General features: G+C 42.0%; 1 protein-coding gene across 1 annotated transcript; it reads right to left on the bottom strand.

Moving 5' to 3' along the window:
- Window positions 1–348: 348 nt before the first annotated feature.
- p2ry10 (P2Y receptor family member 10) lies at window positions 349–4,326 on the bottom strand. The gene is made up of 3 exons (XM_079480014.1): window positions 4,216–4,326; window positions 3,166–3,377; window positions 349–2,873 (listed from the first exon to the last, which is right to left on the bottom strand). The coding sequence occupies exons 2-3, from the start codon at window positions 3,330–3,332 to the stop codon at window positions 2,036–2,038; spliced, it is 1,005 nt and encodes a 334-aa protein (XP_079336140.1). The 5' UTR covers window positions 3,333–3,377; window positions 4,216–4,326; the 3' UTR covers window positions 349–2,035.
- Window positions 4,327–21,669: the final 17,343 nt, after the last annotated feature.

Below are 21,669 nucleotides of genomic sequence, written 5' to 3'. Positions count from 1 at the left end.
TATTTGTAAAGAAATGGCACCGTTCGTCCACTAAAGGGCGCAATAATAAGCTCGAAAATGGCTATACCAACTTAGCCTCTTGAAGCACTGCTGTCCATCAAACGGTATGTGAGTTATGGGTGTTATGTTAAAAACCTACTTTTGCGAACTAGTCCTAGTCAGATACCTAACAACAGATGCACATAAATGAGTTGCTATGGAGATGGTCTCAATGTTATATCATTTACTGAATGTTGCAAAATAAAAACTTTGTGACAGCCCTCTAGGGTCTTACATTTCCACGTTGTCAGCGTTTCAGCACATAGAATGCTAAACATTCTGTCACAAATGAGAGCAAGGAAACTGGACCCAAGTTCAAAAGTTCTTTAATGTATCCAACTGACATAAATCCAACATGAACAGAACAGGAACAAAACATGAAGAACATCCACAACAGCAAACAAACAATACCAGACAACTGGTACAAGAAACACAGGCAAATTTAAATAGGCAAACTGACAAGGTTAACTAGACACACCAACAGGGGACCAATGAAAAAAACAACTACAAGAGACTACAACACAAAAGTACACATAACTAAAAGTCTACAGAACAATGAACACATAACATGTTGCTGCCACATAAAATATTTCCTCTGGCTATGTTGCCACACCGTAAATATATTTGTTGGGTTTGGTGTTGGATGATCTCATAATATTATGAAGTAACAGGTTTTTTGCACATCACACATACGTCACATCACGGCAGAAAGAGGGCAGGAAGGGATTTGTTACGCAGAAATTCACTCAAAAACAGACACTCAAAATATCTATGTTTTGCGTAATTTATGGTTGATTAAACCAAGAAACCACATGCCATTTTTATCGTGTAGCAAAACTTCATAGCAAAAGTGCAAGTATTGACTACAAAAATGACGGAAAAAGTCGGATTATGTTTTGTCTGCATTGACCACTTTATCCAAGCTTATAGAATTTACATATGCTATATGCTATGTTTTTTTCTTTTTAGTTTGTACACCTGTTACTTAACGAAAATATGTAACAGCACAGCTAACTTCAACATTTTTGCAGGGTGCTTCTGGGTTGTGTTTAATGATGTTGAATCTGTAGACTTGGCAAGGTGGGTGCTCGTATCTACTGCCTCAGTGAAATCACTCTACATCATAACATACTGCAAGGGTCATGTACAACATATGTACAACAGAATCATCCATTCTGCTTTTCTCTTCCTGCTCTCTGTAAGCATTACATGATTGAAAACAACCTATTGTGTAGCGTGGTTTGCCGTAATTTTCTTGGGATAAAAGCCTCTGCCAAATGATTTTTTTTAATGTAAATGTAAATGACGGACATATAGCAGTTCCATTTACACACCAGGGTGGTTCAGCTGTGAATCTGGATACAGATTGCAGTTGTTAATCTCGCAAATAACTGCATATGAACACAACCATAATAAAGAATACAGGACTGACAACTATTCTGGCGCTGTGTGAACGTGGCTCATATAATTGACTTTTCTTCACTTAGAAGTAACAAGTTTACAAAAAGATTCAATATTGTAAATGCAAAAAGTTACAATGAACATAAGTGAACATGGATTAATAATATAAACGGCAGATATTTCTAAATTAACCAACCTATTCTCCAACCCAGTAGTTCCCAACCCTGGTCCCCTCCCCCTCCCAGAATGTTTTAGATGTCTACCTTTATAGAACACGTGTTTCGACTCGTCAGACCCTCTCCGAATGTTGGTTAATGTGTTAATAATCTCCGTAATTAACACACCAACTAGCTGAAATTTTGAATTAGGCAGGAAATAAAGTAAAACATTCTCAGAGGGGGGCCTGAGGACCTGGGTTGGAAACCACTTCTCCAACCCATACAACTGTATAGGTTGTTTGTTTCTTCCCTGAAATTTAAAGGGAAATGCACACATAGGTGCATTTACTAAATTAGATATTTTGCTGCCAGCAGAAAATGCTACTAAAACTACCACCTCAATGTTATGTGGGGTTAATATGCATTCTAATAATTTCTCACTCCCTAGAGGAAGATGTTCTTTCCATGCTCAACAGTCGGCCTCGGAGCACAGATATGCCCTGGCGGGATAACTGCTGCCTGAACTCTGTAGTCAGGAAGTAATAAATGAGTGGGTTCAGGCAGCAGTTCAGACTCGCCATGCAAAGAGAAATGGGATGAAACCTTTTGACGGCCAACGTAAATTCACAGTTTGTAATAATGCACTGGGATACCATCAGGTAGAGTAGAAAGTTGATGTGGTAGGGGGCGAAACAGAAACAGAAGACTCCTGTGCACACCCCGATTAGACGCAAGGCCTTCTTATTGTCACTGGTGGACTGCTGGCATGAGTAATTATGTTTCAAAGACTTCACTATTAAGTAGGTACAGAAGCCAATGATAGTCAATGGGCCCACAAATCCAAAGAGTTCTCCAGCAGCCATCATAGAAATGGCAGCGTATAAATCCAGTTTGTGCATTGGCAGGTCCCTGAAGCAGGCACTGTAATTTCCTGATTTTACAGAATCTCCCTTCCTCATTAAAATAAAAGGTGAACAGGAAATACCCACAATAACCCACACCACAATGCTGATGCAAACATCATAGCGGCGCCTCCATTTCTTGGTGCAGAATGGGTGCAAGATAAAGACACAGCGCTGGATGCTGATGCACACCAGAAAGGCAATGCCAGCGTACATGTTAAGATATTTCAGATAAAAACAAAACAGGCATAACTCATTGCCAAAGGGCCAATGCTGTTGGATGTAGTAGTGGATTCGAAGTGGCAGAGATAAGACTTGAGCCAGGTCAGCCACTGCCAGATTAATCATGAAGATAATGGCTTTTGTCTTCTTGCTGCAAACAAAAGAGAATATATGGCATTACGGAAAACTATAAAGAGAGCCAATGTAGCTCTTGTAATGGATTTAAAAGCAGACACGCCTGACCAACTCTGAAAGCTGTACAATTTAATGAAACATTTAGAATTTAATTAAATTGTCAATAGTTGATATGCATTGGTAGCAGCAGATTCATTCAATAGACAGGTATGAGTAGAACTTACTACATATTTTGTACTACTCCCAGTATCAATAGCATAATATAATTATGATTCTCCCGTAATAACAAGAACAATGAAAGGGCTGACCTTATGAATCTGCACAGCACCCAAAGAGCTAAAGTGTTGCCCAATAGGCCTGGGATGAAGATAATAAGGTAAAAGTAGGTATAGAGCTGGTTCATAGCATTATCCCACTCAGTGGTGTTAGTGAAACAGGAGCAGTTTGAGATCTGATGTGATGCATTTGTGGACATAGTGCTGAAACCTTAATTTATTTGACAAAGTGAGAGAAATTACATCTGTAGGGTAAAACAAACAAAAACATGTTATGGATAACTTGCTTACTAATGTTGCCCATCTGTAAAATAATTTCTTTCTTTCATTTCAAGGTTCATAAATTTGACCATTTGAGGGTGCATTAAGTCTCCAGAGATCTACCAGAAGTTAAGTTTGGGGCACAATGTTAGTTTATGTTGCCGCTAAAACAGTCTATATATTTGTAAAAAAAATATTTTGTATTTACCCAAATTACCTACTTGAAACTCAGCAAGCAAACAATAGATTTTTTGAAGACGTTAACTCCCTTCCTGTATAAGCCTGACGGAAGTATTTGTGAAGGTGGCGTCTATAGTTTAGTGACAAACCTTGCTGTGTGTAATGTGCACATATTTAGAACTAAAACATTTTAAACGGGTCTGCTGTGAATTGATCAAACAGCCCTGCAATTGGCTTTTAGTATATGTTACTGCTTCAATTCATAAATGTAATTTCTTTACATATTCACATACATTTTTGCATTTATATCTCATTAAGGTGGCTCTACTGCTTAAAACAGAAAGAACATTTTAAACAAACTGAGAAACGTTGGTTTCACATGTATTTGTAATGAAACCTCTTAACTGAAAACCCACAAAAATAGTTTTACTTTATTAGTTACAAAAAGTCACGCGAGTCCAAGACTAAAATGAAAGTACACACATGAACGTTTGTACAGCTTGGCTGTATTATGTTTAACATTTTCAAAAACACAAAATAGTTGCCAAATGCATCTAAGTGTGCATATAAGCATAAAATAATATAAGAATAACCAACACACAATTTATTTTGTTTTGTTGCTGTGTGATGTAGTTTTCCTACCATCAGGTTGAGCTGTAGTCTGTATTCATGCTCTGCTTTTTTTCAGTTCAGGGCTTGACACTACATACAGCAAGAGGAAGTTATCTGAATGCAGCGTGCCCTGTGTTTGTCATGTTAGACAAGCAGCCCCAATGTCTCATGAAAAAGAAACGGTTTCTTTAGCATGTCTAGTGCCAGTCATTTGGTTGTTATTAAGTGAGATGGTGTCATTTATGCTGTAATCGTCAAATTACAAACCAAGCTACATCTGAAGCTGCAAAAAAAAACAGCAATTGATTCTGGTTAATTAATTTCAGTCAGTATAAAATGATATCGACAACAAAAGGAGCATTTTAAAAGGATACTTTTAAAACACAGTCCCTGCATGATTTTGCAATCACAGAATGTAACGCATAATCCAACAAACACTGCAAAATGTGCAGCAACTTTTCACAGGAAAATTTAGCGATTGTTGCAGATTTCCTGTAAAATTTGGCCGAAGACGAGTTCTTCTACAAGTTAAGCAGAGATTTAATAATTTAGCAGACGATTTTATCCAAAGCGTCTTTCAAAGAGTTCAGGGAGCGATGGGCGATAAATCATAAAAGAAGAATAGTATGATAGGTGCTAATACAAAGATACTAGTTTCAACAAAACCTAGACCACTACCTGTTGAGAGAAGGAGAGAGGGTTATTGTACTTTTCATGTGTCTGTCACAAGAAGAGATGGAACTACTTTTAAGAAGTTTTTTTGAAGGTTGTGAGAGATGTGGTTGACCGGACCGAGTTAGGAAGAATGTTCCACCAGGAATGAGTTGTGAAGGAGAATGAACAGGAAAGTGATGAGAAGGCAATACAAGGTGCCGCTCGTTTGCTGAACGCAGGGTTCTTGATGGGGTGTAGGAGTGTAGGAGGGTGTGAAAGTAAAGATACTATAGAAGGAAGATATTAGGATCTGTAACACTTACATTACATACATTTACATTTAGTCATTTAGCAGACGCTTTCATCCAAAGCGACTTACAGATGAGGAAACATTGGAAGCAATTATAACAACATAGGCCACAAAATACATAAGTGCATCAAACCAGTCCATTAAAGCCTAGCACAGTATAAAAAGCTAAGAATAGTGAGGTAAGTAAGGTTATTTTATTTTTTATTATAAAGAAGGAAAGGGAAGAGAATTAGGAAACATCAATCAGCGACGTGTTGACGGAAGAGATGCGTTTTTAGGTGTTTTTTAAAGATCGCAACCGAGTCTGCTGATCTTGTAGCAGCTGGTAGATCATTCCACCGATGTGGAACAGATCCAGAGAAGGTACGGTAGAGTGACTTTTTTCCTTTTTGGGATGGTACCACTAGTCGTTGTTCCTTTGCAGACCTCAGTGATCTGGCAGGAACATAGATCTGCATTAGCGAGTGGAGATACGATGGTGCCGATCCGGTGTTGGTCTTGTAGGCCAGGAGCATAGCTTTGAACTTTATGCAGGCGGCAACAGGGAGCCAGTGTAACCTGATGAAGAGCGGAGTTACATGCGCTCTCTTCGGTTCATTGAAGACCACTCTTGCCGCCGCATTCTGGATCATCTGGAGAGGTTTGATTGTGCAAGCAGGAAGTCCAGCCAGAAGCGCATTGCAATAATCCAGTTTGGACAGGACAAGAGCCTGGACTAGGACTTGCGTAGAGTGCTCCGATAGGAAAGGTATAATTTTTCTTATGTTGTAGAGGATGAATCTACAGGACCGGGTGGTGCTAGCAACATGGCTTGTGAGGTTAAGCCGATCATCGATTACCACTCCCAGGTTTCTGGCTGTGCTGGACGGTGTAATCGTTGATGAGCCTAGTTGAATGGCAAGGTTGTGGTGAATCTTTGGGTTGGCTGGGATCACAAGCAGTTCTGATTTTGCAAGGTTTAGCTGCAGGTGATGATCCTTCATCCAAAGCGAGATGTCACTCAGGCATGCCGCGATGCGAGCAGTGACCGTCGGATCGTCCGGTTGAAATGACAAGTAGAGTTGTGTGTCGTCAGCATAGCAGTGATAGGAGAAGCCATGCTTCTGAATGACCGAACCGAGGGATGTCATGTAAATGGAGAAGAGTAGCGGTCCAAGCACTGAGCCCTGTGGGACCCCCGTGTTGCGTTGTTGGGAAGCGGAGACCTCTTCTCTCCAGGATACTCTGAATGACCTATCCCATTGTGACGCCATTCCAGAGACACCCATAGCACTGAGAGAAGCCTGGAGGATGTGATGATTGACAGTGTCAAAGGCAGCAGACAGATCCAGTAGGATGAGCACAGATGACATGGATGATGCTTTTGCCAGTCTCAGGGCTTCGATGACTGAGAGCAGTGCAGTCTCTGTGGAATGACCGGTCTTGAACCCAGACTGATTGCTGTCTAGGAGGTTGTTTTGCATGAGAAAGGAGGAGAGCTGGTTGAACACAACTCGCTCCAGGGCTTTGGCGATGAAGGGAAGAAGGGAGACAGGCCTGTAGTTTTCTAGCAGTGTAGGGTCCAGGGTGGGTTTCTTTAGAAGTGGTGTGATGCGGGCCTCTTTGAACGCTGTGGGAAATGTGGGAAAAGGTTTTGAAGAGCGTTCGAGAGTCCGGAGAGTTGCAGATCCTTGAGTGGTAGTAATCTGTTTTTGCAGAGGTGACATATACAGAGAAAGAAGCGAAAAGAGATTGGTAAAGAGAGAGGTCTGCAGGGTCTCTTGACTTGCGCCATTTTCTCTCAGCTGACCGGAGGCTGGCGCAATGCTCACGCAGTACATCCGATAACCAGGGAGCCGACGAGGATGCACGGGCTGGTCCAGATGCAAGAGGGCATAGGTTGTCCAAGCAGGATGAAAGCGTGGAACACAGAGTGGCTGTGGCATTGTCTGTATTCAAAAGAGAGAGCTCATCAGAGGGGGGGAGTGCAGAGAAGACAGCAGAGGAAAAACCGGAGGGAGGGAGAGACCGCAGGTTGCGCTGGAAGGTGACCATCGGTAAGACATCTGCGATATCCGGAGCAGTGAGGTCGAGGGTGACGAAGAAGTGATCAGACGTGTGCAGCGGGGTGACCTGAGAGTGATGAGTGGAGCAGTACCTTGTGAAGATCAGATCTAGATGGTTTCCAGACTTGTGGGATGCTGATGTGGAAACCTGCTCGAGGAGAAATGATGCGGTCAGGTTGACGAAGTCAGCAGCCTGTGGCTTTCCAATGTGGATGTTGAAGTCACCTAGTACCACCAGGGGAGTACCATCCTCAGGGAAGGATGAAAGAAGCACATCCAGCTCCTCCAAGAAATGTCCAAGCGAACCTGGGGGACGATATATAACTACAAAATGACTTTTAACAGGGTGGGTGATAGTAACAGCATTGAAGGAGCTGTTGTCACACATGGCTGATTGAATTTCCAGTCATTGGGGATGAGTAGACCGGTGCCTCCACCCCTTCCTGTGATGTGAGGGCTGTGGGAGAAAGTGTGGTTATGGGAGAGGGCAGCGGGAGTGGCAGAGTCCTCTGGTTTGATCCATGTTTCTGTAAGTGCTACAATGGAAAGACCAGAATGTTTAACAAAAGCTGTAATGAAATCAGCTTTGTTCACAGCAGATTGGCAGTTCCACAATCCTATTGGGAAAGTAGAAGGGGCAGTTGCTAGCAGTGATACATTGTGAAGATTATTAGCATTGCGTCGCCTTCGGCATGCGGCAGATGATTTACGTGTTGTGATAACAGAAAGGATTTTAAAACACATAATTAAGAGAAGGAGAAAGAAAATAGGGAGAAACATTAAATATAACAATAAAGGAATAAGTATTAGTGAAAACAAGTAAGACAAAAAGTGCAAGTGTTGATACAAAACAAAAAAAGGTACAAAAGAAGTGCAATACTCAAGTGCCCTGTCGGTGTCCCGGGCTCGGTGGAGTCGCGCGCAGGTAGAGTCGATGTCTTTACTCTCTTTGGTCTTCACGCGATGAGGGCTGCACGCGACCGCTGCCGCGTTGGGTAGACGCTTTTTAAATACCTGTCTAATTATTTTAATTCAACAGGCCCCGCCCTCAGATGCGCACACAAAGCAAACAAATTAAACTAGCCCAAGAACGAACAAAGAAACGATACTACACACGGTGTAGTGTACAATTTTCGAACAACATATATTGCCATCGATTAAAAAAACAGCCTCTGGTCTCCTTTCCTTCATTCCGCTGAAGGCATTAGCATTAGCAGTTACATTATTTGGCCAAATGTTGCAGGCTAGAGGCTTTGATTCAAGTCAGACTCACCAATGTGTGTGTCACGTTCTTAAACAACACACCTGGAAACATGAAAGAGATCTAGTGAAAGAGATCTAATGTAGCTCTTGTAATGGATTTAAAAGCAGACAGACCTGACCAACTCTGAAAGCTTTACAATTTAATGAAACATTTATAATTTAATTAAATTGTCAATAGTTGACCTGCATAGAGAGCAGTGGATTCATTCAATTGACATGTATGAGCAGAATTCACTACATACAGTATATTGTACTGTTCCCAGTATCAATAGCATAATATAACAATGATTCTCATTAAACTAGCACATGACCATATTAAACCAGCACACTCAGCGGGGCCCAACTACCCAAGGAGGGGAGTCACTACGTGTGGAGCAGTTGCTCAGATACAAGTTTTCACCTTGTGAGGGAAACTCAAATGTAAATGGGCTTAAATACGAGCAGCTCTACTGGGCTCGTAAACCTGAAGTGCTTAGTAATGGATGTAATGCCTGTACTTCACTCAAACTGCAGAGGTCTGCTAGAAAGCTCTCTGAGCCATTGCCTACAAGGAGGCTACACTCTGGCTGGGTGAGCCTAACTGCCAGTGGGCAGGGGCCTGAGATTGGTAAGCCAAGTGATGGCGTCCACGATCCAGTGTGCCAGTCTCTGTTTGGACACAGCCTCCCTGCTGTCCTCCAAAACAGACAAAGAGCTGCTCAGAGCACCGGGAGCTCAACGTTTGGTCTGAGTTGAGGCGCAGGGCACGTATTGGACATGACATGGTGAGGGTTGGGTCTTCCTCCCAGCGGGGAGCGCCTGCAAGTTACCCACCTTGTCTCTGAAGGGAGTGGTAGGGACTTTGGGCGTGTGGACAGGCTGGGGTTACGCAGGCTCACCAGGAGCATGTTAAGGTCCCAGGGGGGTACAGAAGCGGACGTGGGAATTAGCTCTTCGCACACCCCTTAGGAATCTGCTGATCGGGTTGTGCTGTCCGAGAACACTCTGTGCTCAGGCAGAGCAAAGAAGAGGTGCGTTTATAGCGACAGTCGCCTAGTGGTTGGTGCTCTTGCCTGAATGACCATGTTCACGATTGCGGGAGACAGGTCACTCAAGATCTCCTCGTCCCATCCAGGGGCCAGGTTTGGGTGCCAAACTGTGCCCTTCCTCAGGGGAATCAGCCAGGGGGAGTGGCCGTCAGAAGCGTTAGCTCAGAGAACCAAGTCTGGTTGGGCCAATAGGGCTCCTCTTTCCTGACTCCGCAACGTACCATGCTGTCTGATCGTAGCAGCACGTGCTTGCCCCAAATGAGAGGCAGGGACCTCTTCATCGGAAGGCAAGCATCTAGCAACTCCAGGACCATAAAAGTGGACATCATCTGACCCAGGGTGCGCGCCGTCAACTTGGACGCCCGGAGAGTGTGGTCAGTGAAGGGGCGCTGTTCCTGCATAACCACTGGGTCTCATTGCTTCAACGCCTTACCCTGGTGGACATGCAGGATGGCCATGGCATGAAGCGCGGAGGCAGCTTGATTCTGTGCTCACAATGCGGACATGTCGTATCCACGAATGCTACCTCAGCATGCTGGGGACCTAGACATGTGACGCAGGTATCGTGCTTGTCTGGTCGCACCCAAGACTACAGCTGCGAGAGATGCCTGGCGACACGTGTACGCTTTAGGAAAATTTGCTCTTTTAGAAATATGCCCTTTGAAGACACCTCTGACCAACTACCAAAATGCCCAGGGGAAGTCGCGAATGCCAGGACAAGATCCGCTTCTCTGCATTGTAGACGCCGTAGGAAGAATCGAAGATCGCTCACCATAAGCCTTGCAGGTTCTGAAGAACAACCTGTATTCACGGGGCGGAGACTGGCGTGCCATCCCATTCGTCATGTTCATTGGCCTTTACAAAAGTATAATCGGAGACGCTATGTTCTAAAGTCAAACACACAACGTCAAGAGACCGACAGAAAGGGAACATGGAATTATCTTCCACTGTTTTGCAGATGATACTCAGCTGGGTGTAACTGGCAGATTAGTCGCTGTCTGGTTGAAGTTTGTCCCTCGGCAGCTACGGTAGCCCCCTGACGTTACCCAGCTAGCCGTGAGTGGCTAAACAACGAATTTCTGGCTAGGCCAGTCTCTATAAAACAGTATTCACTGTCGGGCTTAGAGAGATTCTCTGGTGTCCAGATAAGTCTTCAGTCTTGCGCAAGACTGGCGCAAAGGGCTGTTTATTGTGTCATTTTGTATGTCAACATTGCGGTAAAAGAAAAGAATGTTTTTATGAAATGTTTCCGATGCTACTTGACTATTATTTATGCATGTGCATTCAAGCACTAATTTTAATGATTCTGTGTCTGCAGGCAGAATGCTCCTGCTGCTTAGCCTTGCCTAAATTAAGTTTTATATATATATATTTTATTTTATTTATTTTGGTTATTTTGCCGTGGCCACCGTTTAATGCTCTGTCTGACTGATGTGGTATTTACTGTTCCAGTAGTGTATAGTTTTATATTCTCTATCCACTCTGTTAGTGATAATAACTTTCTTGTCCTTTTTTCCCTGAGTACTAGAGTAGCTCCTTATTCCATCCTCGCGCACTGCACCACGTGTTGTAGTGCTAAATTGCACTTCACAATGTTGATTGAATCATTGGCTAGTAGTGGTCATGCCTATGTGTTTGTGTATGCATGCAATTGTTCAGAGCACGGGTGGTGAATGTCGCATACCCTACATTTCTATAAAAATTTATAATTAAGCAATTCAACTTAGACATTGACACGTAAAAAAAAATTCTCCCACGCTGATTATCTCTCTTTTGCTGCTGCGGCTCATATTCGACTGGCGAGAAATAAACGGAGCGCTTTTTGTCACGTGCCGTTGCCATCGTGAATCGTGTTACCTTCGCTCAATTGATGATGGCTTTTTAAAGCCACGGTGAACACGCATAACCTAGGGTGAACACTGAGAACTAACAAGATAACAAGACACATCTGGGAGCACGTCAACAAAAGAACTACAAAGGGCTACAGGAAGTGTCAAACTTCAAACAAAAGTAAAAATTTAAAGGAGGGTTAAATAAGCCTTTTCTGCCAATCTTATGTTAATCTTAAGTACCTGTAGCTAGAGTAGTATTGCGTTCTTCATATCTCTGAAAAGTGTTTAGTTTTCACACATTTAGAGAATACAGATACAGCAGTACGATTGTTTCCAGAGAATGCCGACCTTCTGGGGGCGTTCCAATGGGCGGAGCTCAAGACGAGTTTGTGCAGCCTCTGCGTTACGTCCGCCAGCTGTTGCATGGATGCAAATACTGTACCAAAAAGTTGTTGTTGTCGTCATAACGTACAGTTTGATCGAGCCTTACATCCAGAATCGGACCCTGAGTCTGTAGTAGAGCAAGAACCACAGCAGCAATGACTACAGATGGACATCTCCATATGTTAAACATAGTTGTAAACATACAACTTCCTCGTTAGCTTTGCCGCTATTTTAAAATCTTTTAAGTCACCATTCATAATGTTTTAATTGTCTTCTGCATTTGCAACACAATTGAAATCCTGTGCCGTACCAGTATACATTGGCTTTAAAATGCCCTAATTTCATATACGTTATAATATAACGTATATGAAGTATACATAAGTAACGCTTTGTATTTTCTATTTTAAAACTCTGAATGGCTAACTGCTATCGTGACACTGGTCCAAATGATCCTGTTGTTTACATTACATCGTTGGCACCGCTCCGTCATTTAGTTGCAAGTGACTTAAAAACTAGAGTAAAACTGGTACTTGCTTGAGAAAAATTGTCTTCGAAATGACGTTCACAAACAAAAACATTTTCGCAACTCCGATGCTCTCAGGGAAATACAAACTCCATCCACTGCTGTCATGACACCGGGTCCTTTGGAAACCTGACCAAGGCTTTTTTCCCCTCACATCTAAAAACACACCTCTTAGGTGCCATTATTAGCTATATTAGCTAAAACAACTATAATACACTATTAGGCGCGGTGCTCACTGCCGCTTTTCCAGGAAGGAAACACACTGATGGGCGTGCTCTTCCGCTCGCTCTCTGGTTCATTCATAAGAGTGCTCTTCCAGGAGAATGGCAAATAAAACCATAAGATCCTTGTTTCGAAGCACAGATCCAGACTTTCCCAAACAGGTTGTAGTGCTGGCGGACAGTATCAAGCACAGAAATGCTACATCATGCGTCAAACTCGTAACAAGTTGACCATGTTAAGCTTGAGGATCCAAGATACATTTAACAGAATAAAGAAGGCACAATGGATGTAATAGCTGTTTATTACTTTAAAGTCGACATCAAACGTGAGAAAACAGAGCGATAAGTAAAAGAGCCCCCCCTACAACAATTAATAGCAAGTCCAGGAGGGAGGTGGAACGGGGGGGGGGGGGGGGGGGCGGAGGGCCAATGACCTTCGAATGGTATGGGAGGCAGTGTGGCAGGAGAAGACCAAGAAGGCGGAGCTAAAGGTAGAGCCGGCAGAGCCCTCGGTAGAGTCCTCAGCAAAACTGGCTGAGCTGAAGGTGGGAATCAGAGGAGAGAAGGCGAAAATCAGAGGAGAGCCTGAGGCGCGGCTGATGGAACTGGAGGTGGTGGCCAAGGTGTAGACACCAGCTTAGTGGGTGGTGACCAGAGCAGGACCCGAGACAAAGCTGACTGAGTTGAAGGCGGCGGCCATGTTGGTGTAGGCAGAGCAGAGGGCAGAGCAGAGGCAGAGTTATATCAGGCTGAGTTTGTGGAACACACCGTCGAGCAGGTGACGGAGATGGAGTAGATGGTGGTCTGGACGGACTCGGTGGAACCCATGGTAGCTTCGATGGGTCCAGTTGGATTGGTAACCAGAGTGGAGCAATTGGACTTGGACCAGAAACCTAGTCTTGGACTCGACCAGACTCAGGAACAAACTTGTGGACTGGAATTGGCTCAGGAACGGCTCTTGGACTTGAATGGACTCAGGAGTAGAATATTGGGCTTGAGTAGACTCAGGAACAAACTTTTGGCCTTGACTAGACTCAGGAGTGGATTTTGGACTTGACTGGGCTCAGGGACGGATTTGTGGATTGGGATTTCATGTCCAATAAGTAGTACTTCTGATTTATTTAAATTTAAAAGAGGGAAATTACTAGCCATGCATTTTTTATGTTTATGTTTGATGCACTCTGCCAATTTGGATAGTTGAAAGATTGTGTCTGGTCTGGAGTGAGTATCATCTGCATTACAGTGGAAACTGACTTCATGTTTTTTAATAATGTTAATAATGTAAGGGCAGCATTATTTGCCAGAATAATCTTGCTTGTTCTATAAACACCATGCACATTGTGAAAAGCGCTATATAAATAACATTGGAGTTAGATTCGACGATTCCTTATTTCAATGGACAAATTGATATTGGTCAAATAAGTAAGATCTGAACCATTGTATTGCCTGTCCCTGAATACCGGTATGATTTTGTAGGCGATCTAAAAGTATGTCATGGTCTTCAGTATCGAAAGCAGCACTGAAGTCAAGCAAGACTAGGAGTGAGATGCACCCTTGGTCTGAGGCTATAAGCAGGTCATTTGGAATTTTAACAAGTACAGTTTCTGTGCTATGGTGAAAACTGATTCCTACTAAAAGCCTGACTGAATATTTTCATTCATGTTATTATTTTGTAAGAAAGAGCACAACTGACTGGACACTACTTTTTCTAGTATTTTAGACAGGTATGGGAGGTTTGAAATCGGCCTATAATGTACTAGTTCACTGGGATCTAAGTTTATTTTCGTGATGAGAGACTTAATGACGGCCAGCTTAAAAGGTCCTGGGACATGGCCTAGAGTTAAAGACAAGTTAATGATATTATGAATGGATTTTATTTAAACTCTTTTAGTAGTGTGGTGGATATTAAATAAATTGGGTTTAATAAATATGTTGTAGGTTAAGATATTTGTAATTAGTTTAGTTAATTCTTCCTTGTTCTATGGATGAAACACGTTGAAATCATTGCTACCAAGGTTTCCAGATGTCTGTTTATTTGTTTATTTTAGCGACTCATATAAATAAAAAAATTATTTGAATTGTATTTGTTAGTTTCTATGAGATTCTGGGACCCGTGCTGTTCTCCATATACATGCTTCCCCTCGGAAACATTATTAAAAAAACATGGAATTAGCTTCCATTGCTATGCAGATTATACTCAGCTATATATCTCATCAAGACCAGATGATTCCTCCCAGCTATCCAAATTGGCAGAGTGCATTGAAGATATAAAACATTGGATGACCTGTAATTTCCTTCTTTTAAATTCTAATAAAACAGAAATATTACTTATCGGACCAAAGACACGCAAACCAAATATTTCTGATTATAAACTGCAAGTTGAAGGATGTACTGTTACTCCAACAAATACAGTAAAAGATCTAGGCGTTATATTAGACAGCAACCTGTCATTTCGAAATCACATCTCAAATGTCACAAAAACAGGCTTTTTTCCAACTAAGAAATGTTGCCAAGTTACAAAATATTCTGTGTGTTGCTGACGCGGAGAAGCTTATTCATGCATTTATGACCTCAAGACTTGACTACTGTAATGCGCTACTTAGTGGTTGTCATGCATCATCAATAAACAAACTACAGTTAGTTCAGAACGCAGCTGCCAGAGTTCTAACCAGGTCCAGAAAATACGATCACATAACCCCAATTTTATCAACCCTTCACTGGCTACCCATTAAGTATCGTATTGACTTTAAAGTTATTTTAATCACTTATAAAGCCTTAAAGGGTTTAGCCCCTACCTACCCAACAGAGCTTCTATCACACTACAACCCATCACGCTCTCTAAGATCTCAAAACGCAGGACTTTTGATAATACCTAGAATAACTAAATTCACCAAAGGGGGTCGAGCTTTCTCATACGTAGCACCTAAACTCTGGAATAGCCTTCCTGATATTATTTGAGGATCAGACACACTCGCCCAATTTAAATCTAGATTAAAAACGCATCTTTTCAGCCAAGCATTCACTTAATGCAAAATATGCTAAATATACCACTAGGAGATGCTGACATTAGATATTATTTACTAGAATAATTGGATTTATTATATAAAACACCATGTAGTGTGGTTTACCCTTTCTTTGGTTTTTCGTTTTTCCCCTGTAAAGCTGCTTTGGAACAATGCAAATTGTGAAAGGCGCTCTATAAATAAAATTGAATTGAATTGAATTCCAGAGGTGCTTAGAGAATACAAACCATTATAAAAAGTCATTAAAAGCTGTAAATGCTATCCACACAATTCAGAAGACCTCTATTTGAGTTATTTTCGATTTATGCACAAGTTTATGTGTTTCTATCTTAAGGGCATGCATGGTATTTATCAACCACGGTGCTATGCTTTTCTCTCTTTTGACGTCATCTCAGAAAACCGTGCCCGTGTCGCTGGTCATATCATCAAGCGCTTTTGTATTTATTGATATGATTAGCAAGTGGTTCAATTCCGACAAGTTATGTACGAATCTATCTTTAGAAGCTGAGGTAATTGCTCTACCCTTTCAAGTTATATGGTTAACTTCTGCGTTGTGTAGTGTACAAGTTATAAGATGGTGATCGGTGACATCACATTGAAGAATAACATCAATATTGGTTATACTGACTCCTTGAGATATAATTAAGTCTAATGTTTGATTAACACAATGAGTGTTTCACGCTTTGCAGCCGTGCCTACCTCTAGTAGATCCTGGATAATCTTCTCCACGGCCTCCAGTTCCGACTTCACTGACTGAAGCTCGAACGTGTCCTTATCTGCACTCAGAGGTACAAACGTCTGAAACATTAGCCATTAGTAATGTAATAGGTGAGAACAGCAGGCAGTAAGAAAGGAAGTATTCAATAAGTAATGGCTATTGTAATACAGTGTGTAATTGTTTATTTTTAACAACCAACGCTGGATTCAAAATGCAGGTGCAACGTTGTCAAGGTAACATTTGGAGGGCAGCAGCGTGCAGGCTCCGGAGAGGAGCGGCATGGCGGCTTGGGAGAGTCACTGAGAGCAGGTAATCCAGAACATCTGTCAATATTTACTCACCCTCAGGTTGTTTCAAACCTGTATACATTTCTTTTTTCCAATGAAAGATATTTGGGAGAATGTAAGAATTATTTTATTGTAAGTCAATGATCCCAGCACTGAAAATTACTAACATTCTTCCAAATACCTTTGGATCAACTATCCCTTTAAAATACCACCAAATATGTTTTTTTGCCTGATAAAGAGTTGATGACAGACAGGTTAAAGTGTAAAGCGTTTGCGAGTGTGTGTATACGCGCGTTTACATGTGTGCCTTAATAAATTAAAATTAAGTTAGATTTGGTCCAAATTTGCGTTGTTAAAAAAATATGTTTTGATCATTGACGTCGTTCTGACGTCTGCAGCATTCATTTGAGAGATCAGCGCAGGACATGTATTAGACTGAGCGCGAGTCCACCGAGGTTGGCATGCATAATGACGCCGGGGTTATTTATGGAAACTAACAAATTGACATTCATACCGCCTTGTTTTAATAATTTTAAATGTCTACTGAGACGCTGCTGTGAGCTTATAAGTAGATGTTACTCAAGTTACTCATATACATGTTTTATCATTGCAGTGTTACAGTCCATGTATTTATAGCGAATGTGTAGGCCTAATTATTGTTGTAGTCGAGAAATGCAAAGAAATCACAGAGATTCAGTAACGAGTGGGCAAAGGATTATCTTTAGGTTTTCATTGCAGACGTGGGCAAAAGTGAGGGAGGGTTGACTGATGGTTGGGTTTGCGTCTGTACATCACAGGAGTAGGAGAGGGATGAGTCACAAACTGGCTGATATAAAATTCAGTGCGACCATGTCACTGCAGCTCTCTCTCTCTCTCTCTCTCTCTCTCTCTCTGCCTATAAACGTATAGACGCACACACAACCAGCCCCCCACCCACACACAACCGTGCCAATGATCGTAAAAAATAAATAAATACTAAAAAGCAAGATTGCTTATTCAATTGTTTGGAAGTCTTGATGAAAATCTTGCCCCTAAGAAAAACTGACAAATATAATTTAAAAGGGAATAGGCCATTATAATATGTGCACATTCTCAAAGGCTTGCCTATATGTGAACATTTGCCTTGAGATCCACAGACAGAACTACTTGACGTTGCAATTGCATTCATACCAATCATCTCATCTCACTTTATTTTTTATAAAATACCACATTTGTAGGATTTTTTTAATTATATTTTTTCTTTAAAATGTTGATGTTAGTTCAAGCTCACATTTCGATGTTTAGGTGTCTTTATAGCTCAACAGCAAAACAGGCACAAACGTGTGCGCGCACTTGACACCTGTTAAGTCTACTCTTCGGTGTTTAAATGTGCCATTTGTACTGTTGTTCGCTACTCCGTGGACTACCTTAAAACTCTGACGCCAGGTCGCCATGGAAACTGTTTTACGCGCTTGGCTCAGAGAGAAGACAATGTGCTATATTTAAGAGTTTTGGAACCAAACAACCATCAGCTGGAATAGCGATCGCGCTCCCGTACCATCCATCCGCTGATGAAGCCTACACGATAGAGAGAGCGCGATTGACTTCATCTGTGTCGCATTAACTATCTGGACATCAGCATTGACACCATCGCTGTTTGTGGTGAGTTAAAGAAATCATTCCACGTACTTGACATAATTGTTATTATTGAACAGAATTGCAGTGTTTATGGAATTGCAATGTGTCTGGTTACATGGTGACATCATCAATGTCAAACGACATAGCCTACATAACGACAGTAGGCAGTTTTGAAAGTTCGCAAAATCTAGTTCAGAATGAGAAACGCAGCTCTAGGATGTATGAAATACTTTTATGGTGGCATATATGTCAGGTGGATATGAACCATCTTAACACCTTTGGCAAGTTATATCACATCTTGAAAGCATTCAGTCCTCGCGGATAAAATGGTATAAAACCAACATTTTGTGAACAAACATAAACAATTATACCTAGAAAAATGGATGTGCTGGTCGTCAATTTCATTAGTGGTTTAATCTTGTACTTGTTTGTCGTGCACTCATTGTGTTGGTTATATCTGTTAAGAATATTATACTAAACGATTATTGTACATGGTGAATAAGAAACACATTTTTCAAAATCCACCAAGTTTGCTTATCCAAAATAAAATAAATATGAATCGTCATTTTATAATTTAAACGAACTGAAATGTACGTAATTCTCCGTCAGTCAGAAGCAGTTTTTTTCTGGGATGGCGTCTGTGTCTGTGAATGGAGGAACGAGCAGAAGCCACTCTATGACTCACAGCGGCTTCTTACGCGAGCGCGCCCTCGAAAAGGGCTAGGTAGGAAATTATCAGCTGCTGCGTCACAGGTCTGTCTAGAGACGACGTCACAGGCAGCCTTCGTCTGTAGTCGTTGTATTACTCTGAATTCACAGAAAAGGGCAAGTTTAACAGCAGCTTTCCAAGATATTTCGACAATAAAGTAAGAAAAAGTGTTTGATCTCTGGAAATAGTAAAGGTCGGTTTTCAAACTAATTTCATTCAGTTGTATTTTTTCTTCCTTTTGTGTGATTACAGATCACACAGACTAAATCATTTATTTACAGATTAATGTCAATATTTATGTAGATAAAATAACCTACATGCCTCAATTAATCATCGCACCTATACAAAAATGACAATAAGGAATTATGACCATTTACTGACATTTTAATTATATCTGTGGTTTAAAACATTTATCATTAACTCCCATATTAGGCTGAAATAATATTACAATATGGCATTTTCTTATCATCACAACAAACAGGTTTTGAACGTGCAATTAACAACACTGTGATGATTAAATTATTAATTCAATTGGAGAGTTATTCAACTTCCGGGCAGTGGTGCCCCAGAAAATTTAATAGGCGTGGCCAGAGGAGGCCACAGCAAATCTTGGGCTGGCACATCAAAAAAGGAATCCAGTGTAATGTTAGTTACAGGTATTTACTTTTGTTTTAGGTTAATGTAACGATATTATTTTAATCAGGTTAACAGCGTAGTTCTTTGCCTTGAAAAATAATTATACACCTACACTCCCCAGTGCTACATTTCCTAAACAAATTATTATAAAAACGATGCTTGTCCGCTTTCTTGTTTTTACAAATTGACTAGTCATCAAAGCTAACTTTTGTAGCTTAGAAGCTCTAGCGTTAATTTTTGTTAATTCTGAAAAAGGTCAACACTCCGCAAGTAGCTCCAGCGGCCACCCTTTCTTCCCTAATGTCTCTTCCTCATACCCGCCCCTCCTTCTAGCAGCAGCGATGCCTGTTCCGCCCAACACCCTCCCGTCTCCGGAAACATCAGAGTTCAGAACTTGGCAGGTGCAGACGAAGACTTATTTTCATTTTTATCACCACTCTCACCTCCGGCGATCTCACCCTAAAAAGCACAGGAAATAGCGAATCAAGGTAATATTTTACAGGGGAAATCATTTTTCTGCCAAATTCGCAATCAGACTAGCTCAGAGTAACCCGGCTCTTATTGGGGGCTGCTGGAAAATGAGCTCCACAACAGGGTTTTTCTCGGCTGCAAAAACATCTCATGCGCCGTATGCCGATCCGTCCTCCACAGCACCATTTCATGCTTCTATTTAATCCACCCTCTCCACTATGCCCAGATTCACCCCACTCCAAATCAAAAAGCTATATCCCGCATTTCGCATACCCAGTCAACCAACCCCCAGCCGATCTGCCTGATTCTCTCTAACAATTACGCAATCCCTTACCTTATCCACCTTTTAGATGATTTCTTAATCATCTCCCCCCAGCCTCACATCTTTCAGTTGTTGAAAGAGTTTTCGCCAAACTCAGCGTTCCCCTCACACAAGATAAAACCATGGGTTGGTGCAGGTGTATCAAATTCTTGTGTATTATAATGGATTAGTTGAACTTCCAGGCTTGAACTCCAGGACAAACTCGCTTCCACTGTCCTTCACAACCCTCACTGTTCCAAACGCAAGCAATTATCCATTCTCGGCCACCTCAATTTCACAATATGCATCATCCCACAAGACCGACCTTTTGTTATGCACCTCCTCTCCCTTGCATCCTCCGTACACGCCTCAGAGGACCTAATACCCCTATCTAGCTAATGCTGCAATGTGCTCAGCTTATGGGTAAAATTCCTTAGACAATGGAATGGTCTGTCCTTCTTTTACAATGACATGATCGCTCTCTCCGCTGATATACAATTAGTTACAGACGCTGCACCATCTGTCTGCTTCGAGGGTTTTAACAAGGTCCTGGTTCTCTCTTTTCGAGCTATATCCTTTAGTTGCTCCTGACTTTTTGTGGGGGAAATAATGGGCCGCCAACAGCATCACTTTGCATTGCGACAACGAAGCAATCGTGCATTGCATCAATAAAGGTCGTTCTCACTCCCCAGCACTAATGCCTTTCGTTAAACGCCTCACCTGGATTTTAGCCTGCCACCAATTCATTTGAACCGCTGATACACTTTCCCGTTTTGCCTTCCAGAAATTCAGAATGCCGGTGCTGTTTGCGGACCCCCTGACTACACCAGTACCTTTATATTTGGAATTGATATTCCCATAAACCACCCTCTAAAAACCCTTCTAGATGCCTCCCTCAATTCCATCATCCAAGCCGTCTAGCCCAGGACCCTCCAATCCTACTTAACCACTTGTTGAAGCTTTAAATCATTCCACCGCACATAAAACTTGCCATCACTTCATTAATTTCCTCAACACCAGCAAAAATATTCACGCTAGTTCAATTAAAGGCTACTTAAGTGGGTTCAATTTATTCCACAAGCTTATTTTCCTCATCTCAGCCCCATCAACGACTGCTCCCATAAGAGCCGCATCTCTATTCTAGTTGCCGCAGCAGTGACCGCTCCCACAAGAGCCTGCACTTCCATCCTTCTCTGCCCGCAACAGACAACCCTCAGCCAGAAGCCCCCACATGGGTCCGTGCTTCCATCTTTCTCTGCCGCAGCAGAAACCTATCCTCAAGAAACCAGTATCTTCCCCACAGGGGTCTGTGCCCTAAGTTGCCTCTGCAGCAGCAGACTTCATTCTTCAAGTAACCTACATCAAAGCAGCGACTGCCCCGACAGGCCCGTTCATCCAGAAGCCAGTATCACCACAGAAACTGCCCCCAAAGAAATATGGGCGGAGAATCCCCAAATGTGGT

This window comes from Barbatula barbatula (assembly GCF_947034865.1).
Source record: "Barbatula barbatula genome assembly, chromosome: 18".
Taxonomy (NCBI): Eukaryota; Metazoa; Chordata; class Actinopteri; order Cypriniformes; family Nemacheilidae; genus Barbatula; species Barbatula barbatula.
Note: the sequence above shows the minus strand (reverse complement) of the source record. Positions and strands in the feature narration are given on the sequence as shown.